Consider the following 11,441-nt stretch of genomic DNA (forward strand, 5'->3'; position numbering starts at 1 on the left):
AATCAATCAAATTAGTTAGCAGACTATTTTCAACATAAAAATCCCATTACATATATAGGAAAATTTGATAGTGTTAGCTCTAATAGGATCGAACAACATTAATAAAAGGATCTTGAGTTAGTTATTTGTCATCGGACAATCATTGGTAGGTTATTTGTTAGTATCACAATAAATTTACGCTGAGGCATGTCACTTGCCCTAACCTTGAAATGAGACAAGTTCTGTTTTTCAAACCTTTTAGTCGCAAAAACGAAGGGCCCATATTCATGTGTAAATTCTTCATTTTCTCACCAACACAGTTTCAAGAGCAAATAAAAATATTATTATTCCATATTTTATGTTTTTCTAAAGTCGAAGGCTACAGAAGTGTCCTTAAAATTAAATACTTTAATATTAATATTTACTCATAATTTATGATCATCATTATTTTTTTTTTAAATGTGCATAGTAGAATGCAAATGCAAAACTTCCTATTAATAAAATTCATCCTATACGTTACACACAATAAAATTTTACATTATTATGTCATCTCTTTAAATTATTATTAAAAAACTTCTATTTTTAAATATCAGTTTTAGTGCCTCAATTAAGTTATGATCCATGTAGTACATATGTACTCATTTCAAGAAAGAGGAATGTTACAAACTCATAAAGTTAACAAATGGGTTAAAAGAACTTGAATGTAATCCAGTCTTGTAAACAAATAGTGTGCAGAATGGGCAAAGCTTAGTTTTCAATTTTTTTTTCAAGCTTTTGCAAGTTTAACTTGCAACAAGCTTATCACATCAAACTAAAAAGACTCTAATTTCATTCCAACTCAAAATTTAAAGCTCAAACATTTTATCATATGGATTCGAGTCAACCTAGTTGGTCCAACATATTTTATTAGTTCTAATAACATACTTTTTAATTATTTTTTAATATATTTATAATTAATTTTTAAAATTTATTAAAAATTATAAAAAATTTGTAAGTTTTATTTTTTTTATTTTTAAATTATTTTTTTTCATATTTTTATAGTTTTTAATAAATTTCAATCAATAATTAGAGTGTAGTGTTAGTATTCATCTTTCAAGTAATGTATAGTGTGAAGTAATCGTTATTTTATGATTTTGTTAATTGGTATTTTAAAAATATTAACTAAATAATTAATAAATTTTAAATTTTTATTAAAAATCACCTTTTGATATATTAACAATTTTTTTATTTTTTAATATTTTTATTTTTAATTATTTTATCAATATTATAATAATTTTTGTTAGTGTTTTTCATTGCTTAAACGTTTCAATTTGTCTCTTTAGCAATTCCCAAAAAAAAAATTGTCTCTAATTCATACTTCTTCATAATGTTATTTTTGTAACAATTAATATCCTTAAATAATTATTATTAAAAATTTTAAATAAACAAAAAAAAAAGCATCGTTCAAACAAAGACACTTTTGAATTATTGTATTAAAGATGAAATGTATAACTATTTTGAAATTTTATAATTTTTTAAAAATCAAATATTTTGTTTATTAATAATAAACAATCCATTATATTAGATAATTATAAATAAAAGACATAGAAATTTACCAACAACAAATTATGAAAAATTAAATTAAAAAAATGATTCGCACAAAGATAGTTAATTTTTGAAATATTTTTATTTAAAATAATATATAAAAATAATTGAATATCGAGGAATCATAATAGTGAATATGTTTTTCTCTCGTTCATACCGTAATTATAGCATATTGGACGTTAATGAATGGGAAGGTGATGACTATGGAGTCCGTGCAAGACCATTCCAATCATCGCGGGTTGTTAGTGTTGTCACTTTCCATTTGGCTAGCTAATAATTATGGCCTCTGCTATTCAAATTTTATATGGACTAATCTTATATCTTTCATTATTTTCTCAGACATTTCTAATAATACACATTTTATTATTAATAAATAATAAAAAAATATGTTGTTAATATTTCTCTTATATTAAACTTTATGTTATTTCTATGCTTTCCTTTTATATACTGGTATCATAATTTTTTAAATCGAATTAAACCAATTGGTTAAATTGAAGACCAACCGAGTTATCAGTTTAGAGAATACAAAATTTTGATTTGGTAAAAATAAGTTAAGAATTAGTTAATTGATTAAAAATTAATGAAAATTAGATAAAAATTGGTACAGTATATCAAGTTAAATTGGTATTTACATATTTTTTATTTTTTTCATTGTAAAATATTTTTAAAATAAATAAAGATTCATATATAATATATACATATAAATTATTATTATTTATTATAATTCTTTTCCTACAAGACATGTAACGTGATCATTTTATATTCGTTTAAAAATGTAGGTAATTCATTTTAATAATTTTATATTAATTTGATATTCAGTATATTGTATAAATTCAAAGTATATTTTATTTATTATTATCAATTAGTACTTGAATTAACTAGTTAGTAACTCGTGTCACGTGTATTTTATTTTTAAATAAATATATACAATTTAACAATTAAAGAAAAATTTATATTTTTTAAATAATCATACATATAATAAAAATATTTAAATTATTGAATTTTTAAAAATATTTTAATTTAACTATATAACTATAGATAACATGTATCAAGATGATAAAGATTTAATAAAATTATAATAATTTAAAAGAATAAAAATAATATATTAAATTTTATAAATTTTATATAAGACAGATATTTGCAGAAATTTTGAAATTTTATTTAAGATAATTAAAAAATCTTATAAATTACAAAAATTATATTAAGATAATAAAAATAAAATTATTAAAGTAAAAAAAATTATACTTCATATATCATTCTCATATAATTTTAACTTTGAAAAATATACGAATTAAGTTGTGGCTTAATTGAATATTTCAATTCTTAAATAAAGTAAGGTAGATTAACTGAAAAATAATTTTTTTTAATATATTAAAGATATTTTATTTTTAATAGTTAATAGCTAATATAATTATAAAAATACTAATTGATATGAATCATGGAGTTGGATGTTCGATGGATGATTTTTCAATGATTGTGAACTATATTGTTGAAACCATGATAAGTTTCTTTCTTTTTGTTGTAACTTGTAATAGATGTCCAAACATTTAGAAGAAAAAAAAATAAAGATATATATAACTATATAATTGTTAAAATATACGTAAAGAGTCAAAAGTTGGTTAAGTTCGAAGCATTGTTTAAATCACAAATTGACGAATATAAGGAAGAAATGAAATGAAAATGTCAAATAATACATTCTTTTAGGGGAGAATATTAAAGTATGAGATTTGTTAAATAAAGTGTTAAATAAAAAGGTAATACATTCATTACTTTAAAAATATTGTTAAAATATATTTTGTGTTTTAGTCATGACTATTTTCATGACTCCTTTCAGCCAAAATTGACGCATGGGCGTAACATTTTAGCATCAAAGATATGCAAATCCCATCTCATAATTTTAATTTTAAAATGTGTGTGTCCCTCTCACTCTCAACCTCAAGCTTCTTTCATGGCTGGTGAGTGGCCCCACCCATGGATTTAACCCAATTGACATTGCTGACGGTCTTTTTCAATTATGACCAAAACTCCCCCATTTTTCAGAATTTTATATCTTAGTCAATAATATCTATTCGTACACGAAACAATAATAATAATCAGATTATAGTAATTATTAGTTGGAATTACGTTCAAGTATGACTTTTGCTTCATGAACTAAAATAGTTTAGAAACGTACAATGTGGATCTCCATCTTCATTAGGTATTCATATAAACGATTGAATTGTCTAATTTTAAAGCTCGCTGAAATTGAATTAACAAGATTTGAGGTTGAAATAATTTATTTATATTTAAGAATAATATTTCAAAAATAATTTTACTTGGATGATGAAGTAATGCTACATTTAAAGTATAAATATAAATATATTTAGAGAGTTTAAAAGAGCTCATTGAGAGTTAATAAAATAACTTATTGGTATAATTATCTACAAAAAAATTTAAATAAATTTTAACATGATAAAAAATTATTAAATAAGTATTTAATTAAGCCAAATCTCATCCCAAAAAAAAGTATGTAATTAATTTAAAGTATAACGTAACTTGTAAACAAGAGAGAACATAACTAATCGGTGAACCATCCCACTAATAACACAAATTCCTGGTAACACATTGTAATAAATGAATGTAATTAGAAAGAAAGAAGAATGAGTAATTAAGAAAGAAAGGTAACATTTGGATTAAATATATAATAAAAAAAATGGTCCCCCCAAGTCCAATGGAGAATGTCTTGTAGATCTTGAAAGAGGAAGTCAAGGCAGAATTGGATTGCATCAGAAAATAATAATATTAAAATAATAGAAAGCATAGGAAATTGAATTGGCATGGTCCCCTCACTCAGTCACTCATCACAGGACCCCCCAACAAAGAAAGATCTTTCTTATATTTAGAACCCTCTTCCACTCACTCTCTTCTTCTTTTCCTATTCAATCCTTTTCTTTTACATGCTGTTAATGTCTTTCCCTTTCTTAGTTTCTATATTCAACTCAATAATTCTTATTTTATTAGAATTTTGTTCCAAAACATTAACTTGTCTGTCTAATTTTTTTTTTTAATTATATATACAGTGACCTGATAGATATATAACTCGTGATTTCTATTTATTCTTTTCATAATCACTTTCATGTTAAGATTTTGGTTATCTTCTTCCTATAAACATTGTTCATTTCATTTATTATTCTATCTCTTCAATATCAAAGTCGTAATTTGAATTTTTGAAAAAGAATCATTAACTATTTTTTTTTATGTTCTTCATTTAATGACTTTTTGTTTGGAGTCATCATACATGTTTGATTTTTAGTTAAATTCTCTTGATTATTAAGTATATTTTTTATATTTAAGATAGTGAATACGTATTATTTATTTAACATTTACTTTTTTAAGTAATAAAACCATTATTATAAAATTATATAAAAAGATATAGGAAAGCTTAAGAAAACCCATTTTCTATTGGTTAGTAAAATTATAAGTTAATTATCTCTATAAAACATTTTATTTAAATTAAAGATAAATAAATAACGCTTTTTTACTTTAGTTATTAAGTGAAAGTTGCTAAGTCTAGTTCCTTTTAACTTTTTCTTTTTTCTAAAATTCATTCTCTTCTTGTTGTGGAACCTCTTTATTGAGACTCACACCAATTTTAGTTAGAGTGAATTAGTGAAAACAAGTCAAACTATTCAATAAAAATATATAGCAGGACAAACATCAAGTTTAAGACAATTGCACTTATTTATCAAATCAAGTTAGGTTACATATTTTCAAAAATTAATTTAATTAAAAAATTAAGTCATTCAAAATAAATATTCTTCAAACTTCTCAGACATTTCTATTTAAGATGATGATAATAATGTGTGGACCTACAGTAATTATAATACGGTAATTGTATTAAATTTCTTAAAAATACTTTAAAATTATATACTTAGGTCTTATTTGGATAAATTTCTTGATAATTTTTTATAAAAAGAAAAAAATTAATATAAAAATTAAATAAAATTTCTTTCATAGATTAGAAATGATTTATATTTTTTATTATTTTAAAAAAATTTAAAAGATATCCCATTTAACTTCTTTAAATTTAAAGATATAAATTATTTTTAACTTATGAATAAATTTTTATTTATTTTTATACTAATTTTTTTATTCTATAAGTATTTCTTTACAAGTTCACTTAAAAGAGTTTTATTAATTTATTTAAGAAAATTTAAGATTTTTAATTCTTGTGTAAATTTAAAATTTTAATAATTTACATAATTTTTTAATTGCTTTAAAATGTTTTACTATGAAATAAGTTTTTGAATAAACTTACAGACAAATTCATGCTTTGGAAAATATTACATATCCAACTTAAGCTTCAAAATTAGAGTATAGATAGGTTCAATTCTTATAAAACTAGAACTTCGTTCAGCTCATTTTCACTTTTTTAAATATTGATTAAAGAAAATGTTATTTAAAAATAGTTTTGAATAAAATTTAGTAATTACTTAAATACAAAATAAACTATTATAAAAACACATCAATGAAGATTTTATTTTATTTTTTAACAAAACTCACGTACATAATATAATAAATATTTCTAATATTGATATCTAATAAAAAAATTATTTTAATCATCTATGTAATAAAAAATAATAATACTATCCAATTTTGTCCGAATTTTATATACGCTGAAACACTGATTCCTGATAACGATGCTTCTCACCGCTTCTTAACCAAGGCATGGAGTAAAATGCATTCTTATCTGAACCTATATAATAATGTAATCATTTTTTAAATAAAAAATAAAAAATGCTAAAAATATAATAAAAATTATAATATTGAACATTATTAATATATTAATTAATCCAGTAATTTAAATAAAATATAAAAACTATTATGCGTGATTAGACAGACATTAGAAATAAATAATATAATTTTCTGGAAAGAAAAAGAAGGGAAGTGGTTGGTTGGGGATATTATTGATGATGATGCTTTTATTATTATATATATTTATATTTCTGAGCACGTGTTGAGGAAACAAAGGTATAGGATATAATTGGAGATGCTGAAAACAAATGGATGAATTCAATGTGCATATTGTTGAGAAGCACTATGGTGAGATTTGAATGACCCAAAGGAATGTTTCAACTTTTTTATTTCTTTTCAAAGAATCAGATTAGTAGATGTTGATGTTCTAATTTGCAATTTTGAACTCCACAGTTCAAGATAGTGATCCATTTCCCCACGTTTCATTTTGAAGAAACTTCTGGGAAATCTCATGCCATCAATTTGGAATGACACAAATTTCATAAACTTGAGAGGTTCACTATAATTGGAATTAGGTGCTTATTTTTATTTCAATAAATAATTTTTTATTAAAAAGTTTTATTATAAAATTATTTGTTCAATTAAAAAATTCTTATTATATAAATTATGTTTACGAAAATTTAAATTTATTTGAAATAAATTAATTTAAAATTAGGAGACACTTGCATAAGAGGATAACACGTAGCAATGGGTGGGAAAGGACCGAGTGAGTGAAAGTGTGGAAGAAAATGAAGAAATCTAGCACATTGTATTGGGAAAGCCCAAGTATGGATTTTGATAAGGAGGAATATAGTTTCTTGGGTGAATATTTAAGGGAATATGGCTAAATAATAATAGCAATGAAAAATTATACCAATGTCCGTGCTTTTTACTACAATTAGAATGTTTCCATGCATGTTATATGGTTGTGACTCAAGTTCATGATGCAAAAAATAATACACTGAACTGCTTCTTCAAACATGAAAAGATGCATGCATGCTACTTGATCCTCATACTTAATTTTACCATTGCTGTTTATTTACGTTACCACCAAAAGATGCCATTCCTACCTGTTTCGGATGAGCACCAAGCTGCAATGTGAACACCAAATAACAATAACATTCAAAAAGAAAAATTAAAAACATGATGAACACCTTATCAAAGGAATCTCATTGATGTGACTACATCCTCTCAATATGATAAAGTTGTCATGTATATTTTAGTGGAAGGAAATCTAAGTAAATAATGCTTAGTTAGGTGATGACTGCATTGCTATTTCAGCAGGATTGTGATGGCCATACCCTATTGAAAAGAAAATGTTGGTAATTCAAAATGAAAAAAACATTTCATGTAAACTTGTAAATTCCTCTTATTTCAACTCTCTCTCTCTCTCTCTCTCTACATGCCCCACCAATTTTTGGGTATAAATAACCATGACCGTTTTTCTCACAAGCACCCTTTGCACAAAGCCTTATCAACTTTGCTATCTCTCATTTATTCATTGACTCTCCAAAAAAACACTCTTCAAACCTCCTCTCTGTTCCACTCTCCCCTGTTTCCTTCTTTTCCATTCACTCCACTTGTTAACAACCAAAAACAGAACAACGGCAGAGGAAGCAACTAGAAAAATGGTGTTGTTACCCAAAGCAACAACAGAACAATACTCATACATCAAGAACTGCATGCCAACCACATTCTCTTCACAAATTCCTCTAGTGGACCTTTCCAAACCTGATGCAAAGAACCTCATAGTGAAGGCCTGTGAAGAGTTTGGGTTCTTCAAAGTCATTAACCATGGTGTCCCCATGGATGCTATATCCCAGTTGGAATCTGAAGCCCTCAAGTTCTTCTCTATGCCACTCATTGAGAAGGAAAAGGCAGGCCCCCCTAATCCATTTGGGTATGGTAGCAAGAGTATTGGGCACAATGGTGATGTTGGTTGGGTTGAGTACCTTCTTCTCACAACCAATCAAGAACCCAATCTCTCTCTGTATGGCAAAAACCCCGAGAAATTCAGGTACCAAACAAACCTGAACTTTATATATATTAAAAAAAATGAAGTGATGGTCAAAAGTGATTAACTTATTCTCTTTTTTGTTGATATTCCAGGTGTGCTTTGAAAAGTTACACGTCTTGTGTGAAGAAAATGGCATGTGATATTCTTGAGTTGATGGCAGAAGGGTTGAAGATTCAGCCAAAGAATGTGTTTAGCAAGCTTGTGATGGATAAACAGAGTGACTCTGTTTTCAGGGTGAATCATTACCCTGCTTGCCCTGAACTTGCTGTGAATGGTGAGAACTTGATTGGGTTTGGAGAACACACAGACCCACAAATCATTTCTCTTCTGAGGTCTAACAACACTTCAGGCCTTCAGATTTCTCTCAGAGATGGAAGCTGGATTTCAGTCCCACCTGATCATAGCTCCTTCTTCATCAATGTTGGTGATTCTCTACAGGTATAACATAAAGCATGCTACACCAAAGAGAAATAATAAGAAAACTCCCATTTTTTCCCAATATGAATTTCCTATTTCTGTGGACAAGTAAAAAATAAATAAATAAACCTATCCTTTTTCATAGCTTTTTGAAGATGTGTGTTCAAATTTTGGTTGACTTGTCAATTATTACACATTTACACTTGGTCATTCAACTCCCTCTCCTTTCTAAAACCCCATGAAAAGATAATTCAAAAGTGAAAAAGAAATTGAAAAGGAGGAGCAAAAAGTTTTTGCCTTCACGTTATGTCAGTATGGTATAATAATATTATATTCAAATGGGGTTTATATTATGATTTTAATATATACATTGATTATATATCATTGTTATGACTAGTACTCTTAACGTGTGCTTTGTGTGTTGTTCCTTTTTGTCCTTGGTTTGGTCGGTGCATCGACATAGGTTATGACCAATGGACGGTTCAGGAGTGTGAGACACAGGGTTTTGGCAAATGGGTTCAAATCCAGGCTCTCAATGATTTACTTTGGGGGTCCACCTCTGAGTGAGAAAATTGCACCATTACCTTCTCTCATGAAAGGAAAAGAGAGCTTATACAAAGAGTTTACTTGGTTTGAGTACAAGAACTCAACTTATGGATCAAGGTTGGCTGATAATAGGCTTGGACATTTTGAAAGGATTGCAGCCTCATAATGCTAGAGAGGACTATGATGGTAATTGTTAATATAAAATGGGGGGTTACAATATATACTATAAATGTTTTTGCCCTTTTCTTTTTCATTTTGCTACTTTAAGGTTATTTGTCAATCAGAATGCTTCATAGAGAGGATAGTATTTAACTATTTATACCCCTTTTGCTTCAATACTCATGTAAGTACGCTTTTAGTAAATGACATATGTTTTGGTTAACAATGGATACTTATTAATGGCCAAAAGCTTGACATATGTACATTATGAGGTAATTTTATAGAGGGAGAAAAATGGTCAACAAAAGCTCCTTCTACATAGTAGTGGCATTTGAGCAAGGAAATATCTCCAAAATTCCAACACTTACCATAAAAAAAATTAAAAAAAGTACTGAAAACACTGTTGAGATTACAGCACATGGCATTGATCAGAACATCTTGTGGGCTCATGTCTAAGGGACCATCCTTTGATTTTGAGTGGAATATCAAAACCATGGGCATTGTAGCACTAGGCCCAAAACAAACCGCGTAAGAAGAGAGGGACATAACACAAACCGTTCAAGAGTGATGACATGTTCAACTTCTTGGCAACACAAACACATTTGGCTATGGAAGAGAGATGGAGGGTTGTGGTGAGCATTGATAGGACCTCAATCCCAGTTCTTGGAAAAACCAACCTCTCAATGATAAGATTCTTTCCCCCTAATATGGTATATGAGTTGTACTAGAACAATAACCACCTCTTCCTTTTCTCCCAATAACAAAGCTCATATATAATATTATTTTATTATGGTAAATGTTAATTAGTGTATTAGGAATGTTGGTTATAAGTTTTAAAAAAATATTGTCAATACACTTTTATCATAATCTCTTGTATGTTTTTAACATAATTTTAATTTTTAATTAAAAGCTTATTTAACTTAATAAATTTTAGACACTACTTCAGTATAGTGATTACTAAAACTCTTTCATTCTTTTAGGCTTGTCAAGGTATTCCTTAGGCTACAGAGCAATATGAATAGATCATTTTCGCAAATGTTTTCTTTCTTAAAGCAATCCTTCAAGAAAATCTTAAGTTGAATGCTTGGTTTTAGAAAATAATTTTTGTTTTTTATGTTTCATTAAAAAATTATATTATTTACCTTATTTCTTATTTTTTAAAGTTTATATAAGAAATAAAGAAACCATTATAATTTTTTTATTTTTTATATGAATACTTGATAACATAAAATATAATAAAAAATACAATTTTATAATTAAAAAGAAAAATATGAAATATGTGTGTAGTATATATTTTCAATAGATTTCGCATGAAAACTAGTTGCAATATCTGCGTATTACACGATTTTATTTTAATTTATAAAAAATTATATTTATACATAAAATTTGTTGAATAAAATTACTATATATTATGAAAATCAAATATGCTAATAATTGATAAATTTAAAGTTAATAATTGAGATAAAAATATATATAATTTTATAATTTCATTGGAAATATAAAATTATTTTCAATAAAACAGACACTTAATAATCATAATAAAATTTGATTTTATCATGGTTTTATATTATTTTTAATATTTTTAATTCAGTATGTATGTATTTTTTTTTATAAAAAAAAATATATCAGAATGATTTATTTTAAACATTTATTATAAATTATACTTTTAATGTAGCATACACATTATCTAGGCTTTTAAAACAAAATATTTAATTAATATGTTATAAACAATAATTGTAATATTGTTGAAGTATATATAGTATTTATTAAATATACTATATAATATAAATTACAGTCAAATTTTCACTATAATATGATAGATATGACAAAATAAATTTATTATAATAAAAAATATAAAAATTGTATGTTGAATAGAAAATGTTAACATTAAAATATAAACATAAAAAAATATGTTTAAATTTATATTACATATAATATTGTTAGTTTAAAATATTTTTATAAATAA

The 11,441-nt window shown here is 25.5% G+C and overlaps 1 protein-coding gene across 1 annotated transcript; it reads left to right on the plus strand.

Annotated features, from left to right (window-relative positions):
• The first annotated feature begins 7,806 nt into the window (after positions 1-7,806).
• On the plus strand, positions 7,807-9,591 carry LOC113855147 (gibberellin 2-beta-dioxygenase 1-like). The gene is made up of 3 exons (XM_027486649.1): positions 7,807-8,353; positions 8,446-8,791; positions 9,234-9,591. The coding sequence occupies exons 1-3, from the start codon at positions 7,965-7,967 to the stop codon at positions 9,480-9,482; spliced, it is 984 nt and encodes a 327-aa protein (XP_027342450.1). The 5' UTR covers positions 7,807-7,964; the 3' UTR covers positions 9,483-9,591.
• The last annotated feature ends 1,850 nt before the right edge of the window (positions 9,592-11,441 follow it).

The sequence above is a fragment of the Abrus precatorius genome, unplaced genomic scaffold (assembly GCF_003935025.1).
Source record: "Abrus precatorius isolate BTA unplaced genomic scaffold, Abrus_2018 Scaffold11, whole genome shotgun sequence".
NCBI classification, from domain to species: Eukaryota; Viridiplantae; Streptophyta; class Magnoliopsida; order Fabales; family Fabaceae; genus Abrus; species Abrus precatorius.

Bases quoted from the DNA above. Each gene is read 5' to 3' on its own strand.
- LOC113855147 (XM_027486649.1), top strand. From the start codon at position 7,965: ATGGTGTTGTTACCCAAAGCAACAACAGAACAATACTCATACATCAAG. The intron at 8,354-8,445 runs GTACCAAACAAA...TTGATATTCCAG, and splicing joins AAAAACCCCGAGAAATTCAG to GTGTGCTTTGAAAAGTTACA. The intron at 8,792-9,233 runs GTATAACATAAA...GCATCGACATAG, and splicing joins ATGTTGGTGATTCTCTACAG to GTTATGACCAATGGACGGTT.